Genomic DNA, 19,525 nt, shown 5'->3' with positions numbered 1-19,525 from the left:
AGAATGCGAGAAAAGATTAATCCAAGAAATGAGGTGCATATTAAACACTAAATTTGGAATTAATTCGACTCCTGCACGGCGACCAATTCATGCAATTCATCGTAAATTTATGAAAACTGGATGTGTAGTTGATGCACAAATATCAGGAAGACCACGTGGGTTGATAGAAAATGCAAACAATACTTAAATTTCACTACTTATCCATACTATGTTTTCAGAAGTTATGAACGATCTATGATGAGTAACTTGAAATGCAAATCAAAATTAAAAGTGTATACTTACTTCTGAGACACCCTGCATATCAATAATGTTTATGATGATAATTTTGGTTTCAATTTTTTTTTGCTTTTTATTCCAGATGAATCACGGAGGTCAGAGGTCATTGGAGAGGTCGATACGGGTCGGTTGTTACAGAACTTAGAAACGCTATCATGTGAACGAGATTTATTGAACGAAGAATTCAAAACAATGTCAAATAAACTCGACCAAGTTTCTGAACAACTGGCTCAGTCTAAGGTGAGTGTCATTGGTTGTATTAACATGCATCTCTGTTCTTGTTGCATTCATTGAGTCTTTGGTTGTATTCAGATGCAATCTTACAATTCTTTTTATACAGGCCGAATCAGACCACCTGATGCGTCAAAATGCGAGCGATCAGCAAGAACTTGCGATGCTGCGTCGCAACCTCCTAGTGGGAGGGGGAGGTGGCCCGATACTGCACAAGATGTACGAGACTATGCTAGGAAGGTATGTTGGTTTCGTGTGTGGTCAATTGCTCGTGGGCCGGTTCGACACATGTGTTAGCACATGGCTTCCTAAACTGGGGGGCACAACCTCACGCAGGTGAGGGCCACAAGTTTTAGGGTTCGCAAGGAAAAAAACCAATTTCACAAAAATAAAAAATTTATTGTAGTTTTACAGACTTTCGTCTTGAAACTCAATTATTAAAACTAGTGCAAAATATAAATCTCACGATTTTGAGAGAATACATAGGATCAGAGAAGTGGCGCTCTCTCATAACAAGGCAGGCTTAAGAAGGGTTGCGGACAATTTTAGTTTATTTAAAGGGGTGCCAGCTTAAAAGGTTATTAAGAAGCTTTGTGTTAGCATCACATTGTTCATTGTCTATGCTGATGATAACTTCAAATACCACACCACCATGTATGTAAAAAGTGTAGTGCCATTCAAATAATTCCAGTCTCTGGGTGTCCCTTTATTATATTTCATTTTATTGGTGGTACTTTTATATTCCAGCATTGTTTAAGCTGGGAACCTATATTCTGCTGTCATCGTATTTGAATAATCTCATTTTGGCCTCGCTATTCAGAAACAAATTTTTCTCAAAATGGCGTTATTTTATTAATAAACTCACTCAAAGTGAGGACACCAAACTCACAAGTAAAGAAGACTCATCCATGAGCAAAGTTAGTGAATCGTTAATGGGTAACGAAACTAATGAATTATAGGACGAAAATATTTGTTTGAAAAACTAATTGATGCTGGATTTTAAGCAGTTCGGTTTATTTCCACTAGGATAGCAAACAAACTATTTAAAATTATCTCTAATAAACAATAAACGATTCTGGATTCCCAGGTACGAAGACTTGAAGACTCACCATGATGGACTTCAGCAAACTTTGACCCAGGAAGCCAAATCAAGGAAGGAAACTCAGAATCAACTTGATGCCTACGTTGCTGAATTAAGTGATGCAAGAATGAGATGTAATAATATAGGTAAAAGATGGCTTAGTTGTTGCCATCTTGAGGTTCCGTGGTTGGTATTGGCCATGTTGACATTCATATCTGGTTCAAATCCTGTGCCCATCACCCCACCTAGTGTGTATTGAATTAAATGGTCAATGCGGATTAGTCTACGCTCGTCACCTCACCTTGATCACCCTTTGTGAGTTCGCAGGTTTGAATCTTGTGGGAGATAGTTATGTGCGAGAGAATTGTCGAAGTAGGGTAGTTCATGTAACCGCCGGTTAGTTAAGCTTCCTTCACCATCAAGTCCGTGCAACTGAAACAAATAACTAACTAATCCCATACCCGACACGGACTTGTAACCAGACGAAAGGCTGTGGATCCCCATATGGTTAAGCTGTCTTATCGACTTTGTCCTACTTCGGGATAAATATTTAAATCCTATCTAAATCCTATCCATATAAGAAAATTATAAGAAGGCAACTTTTTGTGCTTTCGCTTTCAGAGACTCTCAACGCTGCTCTTCTATGGAAATACCTATTTTAATTTTAGCATATAACTATCAGTTAGTTTATGTGCCATGTTTAAATAATATAAAGCCAACAATTGAAATAAACGAATAAACTCAATACAGTCAAAGAATTGAACAAATCACATTTAATTAGTTTGGTCATCTCGAATGACACCAGGTCCTTAAAGTTATCACTTGTGCCCTCAGAGAACCATTCCATGTGCCGTTTGAGAGCCAAGGTACTTTGGGAAACTCTTGTGTAACCCAAACTGCTGGTTACAATAAAATGCCTTTGTTGTATACTTTTCGAATTATCTTTTCAGTGAGTGATCATGAACTTCTCTCCCGGAAATTTCAAAGTCTGAATGAGAAGAATGACATGTTGCAGGTTAGTTTTTGTTATGGTCAGGACCGGTGAAAAATAAGGGACTAATTAAATTCCTGCCCGGGATAAACACGTCCATCTTATCCTAAATTTTTATTTATCAAGGCATATTCGCCCATTTCATTGTTATGGACTTGACTTCACTTGTGACCTGAACTTTAAAATTTTCTGGGACTTGTTATTGAGGCATGGAATTTAGTAGATTAGATTCGAAAATGCAACAAAAAGTTGCTCACTTTCCTTAAAATTAAATTTGTTTTATTAATTATTCAATTTTAGTTATTTGGGGTCATATATTTGAATACCTGATACTCCTAAATTTCTTTTCAATTTTATTTCTTTCATACAAAAAAATGTTTAAAATTCCTTCACCCAAATTAAATTTATCATATTTTTAAATTTCGAATCAGGATTCCAGTTCTATTCAGTTTTCTGAATAAAGAATTATCAAATCAAAATATTAAAAATTGTTTGACTTCTCAGTAGATTTTCACGTAGTGAGAGAGGAACGTATGAATATTGTTCTCGATCAATTTCAGTGCTCTTCAACCTTTTTGTTATTGTGGAACCGCTAATATAATTTTTCGTTTTTTATGGAACCCCAATTAACGAAATTGGACATTGTAACAGAAGAGTGACATTCTCACCATCCATTTTTTCAAACAGTTTTTCAAAGACTCTGGCGGATTTCCCTTCACTACCACCTTTTATGCAATTTACAGTTTTTACAACTACATCTAAAACGCTCTGTAGTTCCATTTTTACTTGCTTATCAGAACCTAACGGTTTTACATATAAACTCACGGAACCCCACTGCATGTATTGCGGAACCCCTGTTGAAGAGCACTGATCTACTTAGTTCTCGTTTTTTGAATAATGAGTTTCAACCAAAAATTTTTGAATGCTATTTCAAAATGTTAAAATTGTTTTTAATATCTCTTCTAGCGAGATCTTCATAGAGTGAGAGAGGAGCGTACGTTAGTCAAGCGAGAGTATGCATTGGTGATGAGCGAACGTGATGCCGTACATAAGGAGATTCAGAAACTAACTGACGATATAAGTGATGTCAACAGACAATTGTGAGTAATTATGATTTTCTTCATTCTAACTCCATGGGTGGGCTGCATTCAGCTAGTGCTGAAGAGGTTATCATATCCTCAAGGTAAAATTTGATATGAAAAATATCCAGAATTTGAAGTTTTTTGAAATACATTAGATCAGCGGTTTCCACATTAACGATCACAAAATTTTATTTGGAAGCAGCATTTTTTTTGTGTAAGTGCGCTGAGTATTTTTCCTGATAATTTGGCGCCAAGGAAAAAAATTTGTCAAATGCTATATTAGATGATAAAGTAAAAGCGTCACCTGACACAAATTAATTTGATGAAGCAAAGTATGTAGAGATGAAAAAAACACCATTAATTCCATGCATTGGAAACCAATAACTCAGGGTTCGGCAACCTACGGCCCGCGGGCCGGATCCGAAGCACTATAATCCGGCCCGTGACGCTTCACTAAATTATAGTAACAAAACATCCGTTTTTACCCAACTACAAACACTGCAAATAGTAAAATCCGGTAGGCTAATAAGTAAGTGCCTGAGTTATAGCGCTGTTGTTTCCACAGTGTTATATCTCTAATGACCGTGTCAACCCCACAATTCGGCATTTTTGCTTTGCCTAGGAACTAAATGGAGTGCATACGTCCTTGGTTAAAAAATCCCGTGCACCAGAAGTGTATTTACCAATATGGATGTAACCAAATTTGTTTGTCTACTTTATATCAAGTTGTGTGAAGGGACTCAAACCTATGGGCAGGGGTACCTTTTCTGCTCGTTTTCTGCTCTGCTCACTAACCGGGCCCTTATTCAAGCACGAGCGCTTGTTATAATTAAAGTAAAATTATACATAAAAAATACGGTATCTTTGAAGACGAATATTTGACGACATTAATCCGTTGTGACAAAAGCGCTACTTATTCCCTATTGTTCTCTAACACTGAAAAATTAGCTTTTACATCGGGCGGGTATTCAAGCACCGGCCCTTAATCAAGATTGGGTGGTAAAACGAGCATATATAGTATATACACTTGGCTAACACAGACAATTCCGCGAAATCGGAATAAAATTATAGCCTAACCCTAACCTGGTACATACACTACGGGAGCACCTAAAATTCTGATATATTTATCTTTCAGAGCTGAAAGTGTAAACGAGAAAAAATTAATTCTGGATGACAAGGAACGCTTACTTGCCCAGCTCAACACTTTGAAACAAAACCAGGGAACTCAACAGGTTGTGTGACATTTTGATTGTGTGTTTTATAAAGTGTCTGAGTGTGGAATTGCACAAAGTTCTGCTTTACATGAGTTCTATTGACTGTGGTCTGTGTGGGCTTGAAATGAACTACTGGTTACCACTTTTGTTGCCGAAACCAACAAAAATAAATTGAATGGTAACCTAGTTAGGCCATGATAATACCTAACCCTAACCTAGTACACATACTTCAGGAGTACCAAAACTTTAATGAAAAAATCTAATTATTTCAATCTCATCTACTTTTCAGACGACATCGGCAACCAGCCAACTTGCCCTTCGGGAAGAATTATTCGTTGCTCAGCGAGAACGGAAGCAAGCGCTTGGACAATACGAAGCGCAGTTACATGAAGCGTACACCGCTCGGAAAGCCCAGGAACTTGCGAATGATACAATAGTGAAACTGAGGGCCGAAAACGAGGCCCTTAGCGCTAAGATTGAAGCTTTGAACGGGGAATTAAGAGACGCAAATAACGAAGCCAGAGATGCCACAAGGTGGGTGATGAGTTTATAGGATTTTTGCACTGATCCAGGGAAGACGAAATTTGATGCGACAGTCTGACTTTATGGTGAAACGAAGCATTCCTCCCCCTTATTACACCCTGTCAGGTATAGCATTAGTCGGCTAATCATTTATTTTCAAATGGACTTGATGGTGGAGGAATCTGTAACTGACCAGCGATTACATGAACCGCCTTACATCAGGACAACAATCTTTTCGCACCTAGAGGTACTAGGATACATTTACATTTTTATCCCAGGGGGAGAGGAAAGTTGATAAGACGACTTAACCATACGGCGAACCCTGGCACCTCGAACATTCGAACCCACGCAGAGTAATCAGAGGTGCGATGGTGAGCGTATTCCTAACGTTCAGCACGATGTGCCACACCACCGAGTCGTACTACTTAATATTGAACTGTGTAATGAGTAATGACTGTGTAATGAAAAGTTGGGCCTTGTTCCCATATAGACGTCACTTTGTCGGGTAACAGATTTGTTCGAATTTTCAGGAATCGAGACATGGCGTTCGGTGAGCGGGAAAAAATGAGATGTGAGAGGGACGAGATTAAGAAGACATATGATCAACTTGCGGAGGAAAGAGAAAGAATAATGAAACAATTAGAAGCCGAGATAAAGGTGGGTATCAACTCCCTCTAGTGTTTATGTGTGCGAGTATAGACTCCCTCTAGTGCAAGCTTGGTGATTATTTTTGCTATGAATCCACATTACAAATTCAAAATGCAGTGGCGGGCCGGATTAGGTGCAATCTATTTACATTGCGCGTTTTAATGTATTTTAAGACATACTTAAATAAAATAAGCTTAACACAAATGCTGCTTTTAATGAGATAAGTGTATTTTTTGATGTGTTTCAACAAGTTCTTGAAGCCTATGTCAGGATCACTCACAGACATATTTACAATATTTAAAATTCTGGGTAGCGCAGAGCTAACTAGCCTAAAGATATCCTGCTGTGTTAGCACACGACTCAGAGCAGGTTTCAAAATCATACGAGCGTGTTCTTGCTGATCATTTCCACAAAGTTGACTACAAATAGCAGCATGAACTATAAAACACTGTTTTTATACCAATAATAAATTTTACAATTAGAAGTATATTTTAGTTATAAATAAAAACAAAAGTGTGAATCTAGAAATCTGCTTGCGGGCCGGATGAAACGTTGCCACGGGCCTCAACTTGTCCAGCCCTGCACTGGTGGTTGTCAAATTGTGTGACCGGAGTCCCGAGAGACCTTAAAAGGTTTTTAGACACTTACAAGTGTGAAGTACTGTGGGTGTCGAAAGAGTACATTTTTTTATTCCAACATCTTTTTAATTTTACTATTTTCCAAATATTCTTAGGAACACGACATCACCAAAGAATTGAAGAAAAATGTTTCAAAAGAATTGAGAGAACTGAAGCCTCGGAGAGTTGGGATACGCGGATCAACTACTGGAAGCAAACGAGATAATACAGACAGTCACGATTCCGCTATCGATGCCGGGGAATGGGGCAGCGAAGAAATCTCAACACTCGAGGGCGGTGGCATGTCAAGAAGGCTACGAACATTTCAGTATCAGTTGCCACGACAACCTGACATAAACTTAGATACAGGATTATTTGTGACGCGAAGTGCGTGTCGTGGAATTACGATCGGTGATAGAGTCGTTTCGATAAATGAAACATCGGTGGACGCTGGAAATGCATCGCAGTTACAACGACTCATCCCGAATTCTGCAAATCCCTGCAAGATCAAGGTCATGAGGTCAAGTTCACCCCTTCCACTGACGAGCGATTCTCAAGGCAGTCGTAACAATAACTTAAGTCTGAATGGAGACTATAGCCGACCAAACGAGTCTCAAAGCAGCCGTGACCATACCCATGAAAACAGTCTGAATGGAGACTATGGTCCATCCTCTGTTGACTCGGCAGTTTTCGCTTCAAGACCAAATGCCGAGTCGGGTGTTTTTGCCCAGCAACAAAACAATGATTCAGCATTATTTGCAGAGCAACCTAACGCTGACTCAACAGTTTATACATCCAGGCAAAACATATTAAACAAACAAATCTCAACTGCCGATGCCGAGTGCCAAACTTCTCAAACGCTGAGAATGAAAAGTAGAAAGAGCCTGGTGAGTAGTTTTGTATTGAGGCATTTCTGCTCTGAACAAAAATTGCTTTCCCGAAGTATGTGAACTAAGATGACGGACGCCGTAACGTAGTATGTGTACCAGGTTAGGGTCAGGCCCTAATTTTATTCCGATTTTCCTTATTTTAGTTTTATTACAAGTTCGGGGACTAGCCAAGTGACTCTCGTAGTATTTGCACCTTAAATTATGGCCTAACCCTAACCTGGTGCACATACTACGTTCCGGTGTCTGCCATCTTAGTTCACATACTTTAGGAGCGCCAAAAAATCTGTGATCGGTGAAAAGCTTAGGCGATGGTGGGTCTCGGTATTGGTTCCAAATCTTTCAAATTTGATCGATATTTTGTTTAAACATAAGTCAGTGTCGAAATAGATTTCACTGCGACCCCCACTGAGACCTTCCGCGAACCCACCAGGTGGTTGTGACCCCCATTTTAGTTGATCTAGATAATTTTGGCCTGAAAAGCAATTAACAATCTCTCTGCGCTGAGTAAGATTTTTAAAATTTTGTCTATTTCTATAATTTTCTATTCTAGTCGAATCCTGTTGAGGATTTCTGGTCCACCGAAGACACAATCACACCGATGAGGAACGCACAGCACGCTAACACACCGAGTGTAAGTTCCTTGATAATGCATTCTGTCCTTTTTTTATTCGGAATAGTCTAAACCAGTGTTTCCCAACCTGAGTCCGCGGTCTCAAATGAGTCCGTTTGAATGAGTCCGCAAGAGCCAGAAATTCACTGAGGGCCGCAAACGTTTTTGTGAAATTTAACCATCAGCCAAGTTACGATTTTCGTTAGAATTTAAATAAAACATAAAAATCAAGTTTATTCACATAACATTAATCGAGTCAATAATTACTGGTTACTGAGTAGGACTGGGCATATATTCGAATATTCAACTATTAGAATAGCAATTTACTATTCAAAAATTTAGTAACAGGTGACGCAACAGGTCACTTGCGCGTCGCTTAATCAACGATTAGATTTCACAACTCACTTGGAATATCTGACGAAAACACGAGTCGGCACACTCGTGGATAGATACCTAAGTGGTGTTTCTCGCGAGCTCGAACAACGAGAAATAATTTTTTTCTTCGTAGTTGTCAATAGTGCCGACCTAAATTTTCTAAATTTAAAACCGCAATACAAAACACTAAAAATAGAAGAACGGAGAACATCATAGGTTTTGTTTCATGATGGCCCGCGGCCGATTAAAAACGCGTTTTGAGATATTGCAAATTCGGGTGCTACCTTGCCGTGGCATTTTAAAGAAGAAATGCTTTCATCTTGTCATAAGGCGCTGCAACCGTGAGTGACTACGAACACAATTAAATTAAAATAGAAAGACATTTTAATTTAAGGTCGTTGTCATGGATTGAATATTGTGCGACAGAAAAGGCTATTTATACGCTAAAAAGTCGACTCTTTTAACAAACGCGTAATTGCGGCGAATTTCCGGTTTGAAATTCGTTAAAATTCTGTTGTGTTTGGCTTTATTACTTCTTCACACGGAGTACGGCTGCAATAAACGCACGTTGAGTCCGCAAAGGTTTTCGCCGGTGAGAAAATAGTCCGCGACCAAAAAAGGTTGGGAAACGCTGGTCTAAACTGAGGTAGGTAATCAAAATTCATGTTATATTATTTTTTTTTTAAATTATGACGTCTGTTAAATGTTTTATGTTAATAATTAAAGTTTTTTTTGTTTACAGTTTCAGCAAATACAAAATTTAGATTTTAAAAAATTTGCTATTTTGGTGGGGTAATTCAGACAGTAACTCTCTTAACAACTTCTTATGTTGTCCACGTCCTTTTTGCTGATGAACCAGACGTAAAAACAGTACCACCTTTCCAATTAAGATCAAATCTTGCACTGAAAATTTTCATTTTGATGAAAGGGCTCTGAGCTTTTGGAAATTACGTTTAAGGGTAACGATATCAAAAAGTTTGGAAACGTAGTATGTGACCTAGTCTGAGACCTTTTTTTTTTTATCTCACAGAACTGCATGTCATCTGGAGGCGAATCACATCAAAGTGCTTCAACCTACTCGGAGTCAAACCACTCGGCTCAAGGTGAGTAACTTAGTATTCAACTCTCGCAAGGATTACACTCTCAAGCTAGCCACTTTGAAAAGGCAACTCTTGCAATATTTGTGGTCCTGTAGTATGTGAATCAAGATGGCAAACACCGGAACGTAGTATGTGTACCAGGTTAGGGTTAGGCCATCATTTCGATACAAATACTACAAGAGTCACTTGTCTAGTCCCTTACCTCGTAATAGAACTAAAATAGGGAAAATTGGAATAAAATTATGGCCTAACTCTAACCTGGTACACATTCTATGCTATTCTACGAAGGTGAGAAGCAGTTATTCTCTTGCACATAATTAAATACCACAGGATTCAAACTCGCGAACCCACGCAGGTTAATCAGATGCTCAGTGTCGAGCGTATTTCTAATGCCCAGCACGATGTGCCACACCACCGAGCCTCTAGCCCTGACATGGGCAAACTACAGCCTGCAGACCAAATTCGGCCTGTTGGGTAATTCAATTTTGTCCACTCGATGATGCCACAACCAAGGTAAAACCAAATTTGAATGTTTCAGCTCAAAAATAGCCTAAGGAATTTGTTGAGATTGCCATTGAATTTAGTTTTGGCTCGAGGCTCATCGTTTTCACTTCTGTCTTTGTAACACTGAAAATATTGTTCATAGAATGTAACTTTTTACGTCACACTTACATGACCCGCCAGTCCTAGTGGCAAAATTTTTGGCATGTGGTTTAAAAACCTCGCATAACCCCTGCTCTAGCCATTGTGTCCATGAATCTGCTCTTTTAAAAAACCGCCTGCTTTTATTTTGTTTTTTCCATTTTCAGCCTCAATTCTTCCTCGTCAATTATCTCAGAAATCTAGCGATTCTAATGTCAGTGTGCAACGAAGTTCATCTGCAAAGAGAGAGAAAAAGAAACCTAAGGTGAGATCCGGGGTATAATAAATTGCATGGGCAATGTCAAACTACTAAAAATATTTTAGCGTTCATAAAGATACTATCTCTTCATCTGTCGTTACTAGAATACTGTTTTAGGGAAATTCGCCGCAGGAGCATTTTGCTGTAAAACGAGTATTTGTGATAAAAACAGTCATAACCTTGCTTGGTATAGTAATGTCTTATTTGAAAGCCCCCTTTTATTGAATTTTCGCTCTTATAAAGAGCCTATTTGGGACTGTTTCAGAAGCTGTTGCTTGTGAATATTTGATATTGTGACCATTTGGAAATTGAGGCTTTGTCGACACCCTAACTCATGGTTTTCCTCTCCCCCCAAATTAAAATAAAAAATCATATTTTTACTTCATAGGCGTCAAGAATTTGGTCAAAGATCAAGAAACCGAAGAATCAGAATTCGACTTCAAACAAAAGTTCATCAGGAGGGACCTGGCCCAGACTGGAATCCCCCCCTATAACACCGTTTGGGGGTAAGTCGAGCGTTCGAGTTTCTTCAGATAAGGTTGTGTCAATCGACAAATTGTCTGATGTAAAAACTAGACGACCATGGTATTGATGTACCCTTGTTGTATTACTTCATAGCAGTATATCACAAAGATTCGCTGTGTACCAATATGGAGGTAACTAATTTTGTTCGCATATTTCACATCAAATTGTATAAAGGGACTGAAACCTATTGGCAGGAGGTATATTCACTTGGCTAAAACAGACAGTCTTTGAACTCGTAATAGAACTAAAATAATGAAAATCGGATTAAAACAATGGCCTAACCCTAACCTGGTACACATACTACGGGAGTACCGATGTTTCTCACGAGCTTTAAAGTTTTGGTGATGTGCACCAAAACAAATGGTTGAGACCTAATGCCCACCTTGGATGTAATATATTGCTTACTCTCGTAGTGTGTGTACCATGTTAGGGTTAGTTCATAATTTTACTTCTATTTCAACTTGATGTAAAGTAGGCGAAGAAAATTAGTTACCTCCATACATACTTCTGGAGCGCCATATATTGTACATTACATAACCATCTGTATAAGTCAGGGTGGTCAAAGATTGATTGTCAGCCTCTGGGGCCACAATATTATTTTTTCATTGTTCGCGAGCCACATTGGAGCCAACAAAAGGTTCCTGAACACTTTTATTGCCCAAACACATTTAATCATTATTTATCATTGATCAATCTTTCTATGAGCTCCCAAAGTATGTGCGTTATCTTGGTGCACATACTTCGTGAGCGCATAACATTTATGTCAGCAGTTGAAAGTTTCTTCAATTACATTTCATTCTATTAATAACAGAGAAATCGCTTTTACAAATCCCTTATTAACTGGGTCCAGACCACCCTACAAATTAACCCACCAATACCCGTCATGGAGTCGTAGTTCACCATATGAATAATCCGTCTTGTCGGCTTTCCTCTCCTCGGCATAAATATGAGAACCCTATTCTAATTTTATTCATTTATTATTTATTTTCATGCAGGACGTTTGTCAGTTTTTACAAAGAAGAAACCCAGGCCTACGTTATCGCCCACTACCTTCACCCCCCCTCCCTCAGGAATGGATAACGCAGGTCGGACACCTCCCACTGTAGCTCGTGGTAGCGCTGTACAACCCAATCCAACAGACAACACGCCTAGATTGTTTGAAGGTGACATCATTTCCACTGATTTTAGAATTAGGCTCAAATTTATTTCTGTTACGAATGAGATAAGAGAATAAATTTATTGATAATATTATCTTCATATTATTTTTTGTCGCATTTTTTTTTGATAATATTTACTCTTAACAATTGAAAATCCACAAATAGTAATATTTTTCAATACACATTCAAAATATTGAATCATTCTGTTATGGCACCATTTCTCAAACCTTGACTGCAACTCAAATTTGGGTCACCAAGGCTTTATGAATGGGTGGGTCGCTAACTCAGGTAGATCGCTCAGTTTACCTCTCATTCATAGACGAATCTTGAACTTTATTGTTCTTGATGGTTCAAGGAATAATAGAGTTTAGGAAAAAAATGTATCTTTTTGTTTACTTAGGTCCTGTGAAAGGTTTATTACCTCATAATATTTCTAATGCTTGATTGTGTTGTTCAATGACAATTTTTTTAGCTTTTTTTGCGTTTTAATTTTGGCTCGCAGAAGAAAATGTTTGTGAAACACTGAGTTACAACAACCCAATTAGATAGTTTGATTGTTTGGATCGAACAACTACAAAATTCCTCAAACTTCAGAATGTGACATGAGCTATCAGCTTTCTCCACCATCAAGTCCATGCTTCCGAGATTACTGGTGAACTAATCTCATACCCGACATGAAATGGTAACCGGACAAAAGGCTGTGGCCGTATGACTGGCTTTCCTCTTCTCGGGGATAAATATTCAAATCCTATCCTAATCCTAATTGGGTATGTTGTGCAGCCAATTCAGCCTTTAATTCTTCATTTCTCCAGATATCCAGCCAGGGACTCTGTTCAACATCGCATCAAGAAACCTAAACAAAAGACCTCGACCAGTATCTGTTCCAATTGATAGCGGCCAACCTTTGACACTGGTATGTGGTTTTATCTAACTAGCTGTCTCTTATCTAGCTGGCAATATGTTGTTATCTACTCTGCTATTGCACTATCGCATGCAGGCCTGGGGCTCGATAATCCCCTGTTTTATCATTGCATCCACACTCCAGGGCGGTCAGGTATTGCACAATATGTTGCACTATATGTAATATGGGGCTCCAGGGGTTGCCACAGGTCAAGTAGTCCAGAAGTCATTATGCGTAAAAGAATTTTGTGTCCAACTAATATTCGAGCAATATTAAAATATCACATGCTGATTATTTGAGCCTCATGAAGTTGTGAATGATGCGGTTTACTTGCCAACTCAGCCCGAGAATTTCAAATATTTGATGATGAATTACGTCCTTTTGTGCATAAATTCACTTAGTTTAAACCTTCGTTTATATCTTCACAGTGGAAAGAACAAAATGTTTCAAACAATAACAACTCATTGTCACCACGGCGACCAAACACTCCAAGAAATCCTTTATTACCTGAGTAAGTTTTACTATTTTTATATGAAACTCGTGCTTTATTCTTCCTAACAAGCCTATATACAAGAAGCCACTGCTGGTTGGTTACGGCTTCTTCCATCGTCAAGTCCATGCATAAAAAAAAAATAACATTGAGCTGACTCTGATGATGGTCCTATCGCTCCTCACAGTCTATACTGAAAAACTTCGCATATCTTTTTATTGTTTCTATTTTTTTCTGGTTGGCGAAAAAATAAATCAAACAAATCCTATACCAGGCATGGACTGGTAATCGGACGAGAAGCCATGGTTCGCCATACGATTGAGCCCATATTAGTTTGTCTCTCTGTTTCAGAACATTCCACGAATCAGGGACCATTGCCAGTGAACCGTCACCTGATTCATCTTCAATATCGACCAATCAGAGTGAGCGATTAAAATTGTTCAACCAATCAGGGACTGAGAATCAATTCAACGTGACCACTGTTCAACCAACCGTGACAAGACATCCGAGGCCTCACACCTTTTTTTCAGAAAGGTTTGTCTGTTAAAAAATTTATCGGCAAATTTGTCTATTAGCAGTAATTTAGATTTTACCTTCTTTGGAGGGGGTGGGGCTCTGTTCAAGCAGCCACTGAGACATTAAAAAAACATTGTTAGGGTAGGGAGAGTTGTAGCCGATCATCAGCAGTTGCGTGAACCAACCCTACGATGACGAGGAGCGAGGCAATATTTTTCATATAATTATTCCCCAGATCAGGGTTTCCTAAACTGGGTTCCGCGACTCTCTGGGAGTCTGGTATGACGGGCTCTGCAACGATATTAAAAGCCGGCATATAATCTGTAATGGTTGATATTAACCAAGAAGCCATTGCATCTTTTGGTTGCAATGACCTCTATGTGTGATTTGTGCTTGTAATATTATTTTTCACTGTTTGGAAAAAATGATCCTGACTTGACTTTGTGCGAAATCTGAAAATCTAGCAATTTCATTTATTATCGGTGGTTTGCAATATCTTTACCCCTAAAAGATTCAAATTTGCGAATCTATACAGGGAAACAATAGCTTATATATCACTTTCAAAATGAATTTTCGAAAAATTCCTTTTTTCACCTCTCAAGGGTTACGTGAACTTGCCTTTGATGGCAGAAAACCCAGTGACCCTTTCTAACGTAACTATTTTCCACAGGATACGAAGTGTAATTAGAGTTACGCACATATAAAGTTAATTTCTAGTGCGATCAGAGTTATGCACATATAAGCCGACCCCTCAGTTTGGCAATTTTTTAGTTTTGAACTTGACTTATATGCGAGAATACACAGTAATTTATTTTCTTATCTATCACAGGCCTCCTGGTTTCATTCGACAGCAATCAGTTCCTCCCACTCCAACTACAGAACAGGTTTGTCTGCTTTTTGCTTAGAAAATTTTCACATTTCAATAAATTTAATCACTTAATTGAAAGGAAAGGTGACTGGCTTTTGGGCGCTCCAGAAGTATGTGTACCAATATGGAGGTAACTAAAGTTGTGTAAAGGGACTGAAGCCTATCGGCAGAGGGTATATTTACTTTGCTAATACAGGCAGTCCCCGAACTCGTAAAAGAACTAAAATAGGGAAAATCAGAATCAAGTTATGGCCTAACCCTAATCTGATGGGATTACCAGCTTTTGAGCATATTTATAAGCAACTATGCATAAAATGCCAAGAGCAACTGCCAAAATTTTCTTAAACAAGGTTATGTTCACTTGCTCATAAGGAAACCTATCTCTAACAAGATTATACAAACGACCAATGAATTAAGAAGAGATACAAAAACTATAATGCGCTTTACGCGTTAGTAAATAACGTTTGATGCCTTGAAAGTCCCTGGCTAGGATAATATTAATAATAGGCATGGATAATGAAGTATCGTTCCTTTAGGATTGTTATGGAATTTGGTTGTACTTGTCTTTAGGTTTTGGCCCTTTCAGAGGTAATATCACCACGGCAACCATTTTCAAGAGTTCAAAGGTCAAGGGTTGTGACCTCACCAACAAACAATCTACAGCCAAGAAGCGTCAGGTCACTCCCCAGGCCCACTAGTGCAAGGTAATGACTTGGTTTAGGGTTTGGCTTTAATATGATGTGTGAGAATCGCTGAGGCGTGATTTGTCGGAATAACTTAGTTCTAACTTAATGTTACTGATGCTGCCATTCCTTGGTTATTTCTCGGGATACTAGATGGGAGTTGACATCATGTTTTAAGATGTAGAAATTGGGTGATAGTAATGTACCGGTACTACTAAATTTCCTCATATGATCTTAGTCATTATTATTATTACTTATCAAATTGCATATGGACCTGGTCTTGGTACCATTTCAGGTTGTATATTGGGAATGGCTGGCCATAGTTGTTCCATACTAATGCAGCATTGTAGTTACTAACAGTTCTGTCGTTCGAGACTGTTAGTTTAGCTATAGAAAATCCATAACGAAGTAACCCTGTCTAGTTATTGTGTTGATTTGGGTTTCAATAGTTAGGATTGTTTTTCCAATATACAGGGTCACCCAAAACAGAACCCATGAGTTACTAGGAAAATTTATTTGCACGCTTTGCACAAAAGTTATGTTCTTTATGAGAAGTTCCAATTGACCTGGGTCTGTTTTGTTTGGTCTCACTCTGTTTTTATGTAGCTGTATTTTGGTTGTGTAAAATATTTTTTGTGATATATTTTGTCTTGACGTGTTAGATGTAGATATAGAATAACATTTCATTACAGGCCTGCGACGTCGCGCACTAGTTCACATCAAAGTATTGAAACGCATCATCAATACCGGACAAAATCCGTGGATTACAAACGGATTCGAATCCCGTCACAGACTTCAATCGGAATGAAACTAAGCGGATCTGAGAAAGGTTGGTCTGTAGGTTCAAGTAGGATGAATAATACAAGTGGGACAGATGGTACAAGTGGTACTAGTTGAGTTTGTGTCACGAGTGGTACTAGTGGTACTCCCGAAGTATGTGTACTAGGTTAGGGTTAGGCCATAATTTCATTCCGATTTTCCTTATTTTAGTTCTATTATGAGTTCGGGGACTGTTCGTGTTAACCAAGTGAATATACCCCCTGTCCATAGGTTTCAGTCCCTTTACACAACTTGATATAAAGAAGGCGAACAAAATTAGTTACCGGTACCTCAATATTGGTACACATATTTCTGGAGTGCCGTAACTGGTACAAGCGGGACAAAAAGACAAGTCTGACATGAGCAAGTCTGACTTGCTCACTCGTTTCGAAGGCGTGCTTTCCTCACCTCGTGCAGCCTAGAGTTTCAATTTTCTAATAATCTGTTGCTGCATCACTTTACCGCACCCTAATTTGTGAAGATTGACAGCTAAATGAATACGTCACACTAACATAGCCCGCCTGTCTAGTTGGGCTTACATTTTTGAGACATCAAACCAGAAGCGATATGATACGAGTGGTGCATTTCCCTGTCAGGGCATAACCAGAAGTTTTTCTTGGAGTTTTCAACACATTGTTGCGAAGTGTATTGTACCGTATTATTCAATATTCGAACCATACTTACATTTGATGGCACCCGCTGGTTGATTATATTGCTCTGAAGATAATTTTATCATCTGTACTCTGAACAAAGCTCGAGAACTGACATAGGCAAACTACGCTGGCCAAATCCAGCTTGTTGGGTGATTCAATCTAGCCCGACTGATGCTGCCACAACCAAACTAAAACCAAATTTTGTTGTTTCAGCTAAAAAAATAGCTCAAGGTATTTGTTGAGATTGCGATTAAAATTAGTTTCGGCTATGAGACTTATTGCTTTCCACTTTTGTTTTTGTAACACTAAATATTGTTCATAAAATGTGACATTATACGTCACACTTACATGGCCCGCAAATCTAGGTGGGCAAATTTTTCGGCCCCTGGTCCAAAAACCTTGCCCAATCCGGCTTTGTACATTGTGGCACAAGAGGATTTCTTTAAATCATTTCAATGACATATTTCCGATTCCATTACCATATTTATTATTGTTTTTCAGGTTCCATCAACCTGTCAGATCGCTCGACTCCTAATATATTCAATCATCGATCACACTCCCCTGCCACGCCTCTGCTACACTCCCCTGCCACACCCCTTTTACGTTCACAGCCAAGTTCTCTGCAATATGCTGCTACACCTCCACCCCACCCTATTACCATGACTTCATTTTCATCTCTGGCGACGCCCACATTCCATCCTTCGAGCACGCCCCTAATTCCATCCCCTGCCACACCCCTACCACCCGCCTCATCTCTCCTCATGGACTCTCCTGTTCCTCCTTTCCCCGGATCTACCGTTAGTTCTCTATCAAGTATTTCTGGGGCTTCGGCCAGAGGAAGAAGGTAGGATTGGCAATGAAATCTAGTTTTTGATACGTTGCTTATTCACGTCTTTTGCTAGGAACAAGGCTCTGTGCAAGCAGCCACTGATACATAAGGAGTTACATTTTTGTTTGAACGGACCTGAATTTTTGAACTCATAAATTAAAGATGCTAATCAATATGGCCCTGGCACCTGTGACTGGTTGAAAGCTGTTGTATTTATTAAAGACGGTTATTTCAAATATTTGCGCATTTTCTTTTTTATGAAAGAATTATACACTTTGAACAAAGGATTGTGCTATGCACTCAACCATATAACAAAGCCTATTCTGGCCTTAAACGCCACTATCATCCAGCGCAGTGTTTTTTTAGCTAGTCCTCCTTTTTTTAATTTGTCATGTCTCGCGGCCCACCTCAAAAATAACCAGCTTACTTACAATGAGCTAGAAATAACAGATAGTAAGGCGAAAGTATGTTTTAATCAAAAAACGTTGATGTAACATGAATAATTAACTTCTAAACATGCTCCACGCTAAAGATAATTAAGATACAAGTACAAAAGCTCTCTGAAATCTCTAAACACTAAAGAAATGTTAATATCCAGACGGGCAACATAAAATCTAACAACTATTTTTATTTTTAATCAGCTCCATGCTCTCTCTTAAATTGTCTACACCCTTCTTATCCAGCGGTGTAATGTATTGAACTTTAGTATTTGGAAGTAATCTTCCTAGTTCGGCAGTAACTTTGTTACACCCTGGTTGAAATATTTGGCCCAGTATTGGGTACTCCAGTAGCGTGTGTACCAGGTTAGAATCAGGCCGTAGTTTTATTCCGATTTTCCTTATTTCAGTTCTATTACGAGTTCGGGGACTGTCTCTGTTAGCCAACTGCCCATAGGTTTCAGTCCCTATACACAACTTGATATAGAGTAGGCGAACAAAATTAGTTCCCTCCATATTGGTACACATACTTCGGAGCACCCAGTATTGAACAAAATGTCTTCAAGATACGTCACCAATATAGGTGCTTCAACCATTTGGCCAGTGATTCTCAAACTTTCATTTTCTGTGGTTGTCTGCTTGTCTACGTCTTTTAATAAAAAGCCAACAAGATTTGAAAGATAAATGCAATAGATTTGAAGAATTAAACAAATCACAGTCAATTTACTATAATTTAATATAGTCATTGCTAAAGGTACCTTGCATTGGGGCCCTCTGAGAGGTTCAGCCCCCAGTTTGAGAAGCCCTGAACTAGGCCACGAAACAATATTTGAATTGTTTGAACATATTGTGTTTTGAAATCTACCAATCAAACCAATTAAAAACGTAGATACCACTGGAATAATGGTCATAAAAGGTTAGTAACCACTGCATTACAGCCAAAGAATTGAACCAAGTTCGGTGAATTTATGATAAATGGATATATTCATTGATTATGGAATCTAGTGGTAGGGCCTGCCCCCCAGAAGCTCTGGGCCTCAGTTTGAGAAACCCTACACTAAGCATTTGTGCCCACGAAACGAATCTATTTACAAAAAGCAATTTATCTT

The 19,525-nt window shown here is 38.7% G+C and overlaps 1 protein-coding gene across 3 annotated transcripts in view; it reads left to right on the top strand.

Moving 5' to 3' along the window:
• Positions 1–19,525, top strand: part of LOC120346979 (uncharacterized) — a 49,535-nt gene that overhangs the window by 10,829 nt on the left and 19,181 nt on the right. For all 3 annotated transcript variants that reach the window (XM_078118069.1, XM_078118070.1, XM_078118071.1), the window contains 21 exons: positions 359–516; positions 617–747; positions 1,595–1,734; positions 2,539–2,603; positions 3,546–3,679; positions 4,797–4,893; positions 5,165–5,409; positions 5,928–6,054; positions 6,779–7,549; positions 8,103–8,183; positions 9,568–9,640; positions 10,447–10,544; positions 10,927–11,044; positions 12,059–12,226; positions 13,033–13,133; positions 13,550–13,632; positions 13,963–14,145; positions 14,957–15,011; positions 15,566–15,699; positions 16,371–16,507; positions 17,652–17,994. In XM_078118069.1, the coding sequence (XP_077974195.1) occupies positions 359–516; positions 617–747; positions 1,595–1,734; positions 2,539–2,603; positions 3,546–3,679; positions 4,797–4,893; positions 5,165–5,409; positions 5,928–6,054; positions 6,779–7,549; positions 8,103–8,183; positions 9,568–9,640; positions 10,447–10,544; positions 10,927–11,044; positions 12,059–12,226; positions 13,033–13,133; positions 13,550–13,632; positions 13,963–14,145; positions 14,957–15,011; positions 15,566–15,699; positions 16,371–16,507; positions 17,652–17,994 (3,442 nt within the window). The remainder of the gene's footprint in view (positions 1–358; positions 517–616; positions 748–1,594; positions 1,735–2,538; positions 2,604–3,545; positions 3,680–4,796; positions 4,894–5,164; positions 5,410–5,927; positions 6,055–6,778; positions 7,550–8,102; positions 8,184–9,567; positions 9,641–10,446; positions 10,545–10,926; positions 11,045–12,058; positions 12,227–13,032; positions 13,134–13,549; positions 13,633–13,962; positions 14,146–14,956; positions 15,012–15,565; positions 15,700–16,370; positions 16,508–17,651; positions 17,995–19,525) is intronic.

The sequence above is a fragment of the Styela clava genome, chromosome 11 (assembly GCF_964204865.1).
Source record: "Styela clava chromosome 11, kaStyClav1.hap1.2, whole genome shotgun sequence".
Taxonomy (NCBI): domain Eukaryota; kingdom Metazoa; phylum Chordata; class Ascidiacea; order Stolidobranchia; family Styelidae; genus Styela; species Styela clava.
The sequence above is the reverse complement of the archived record's forward strand: the minus strand, read 5'-3'. Positions and strand labels throughout refer to the sequence as shown.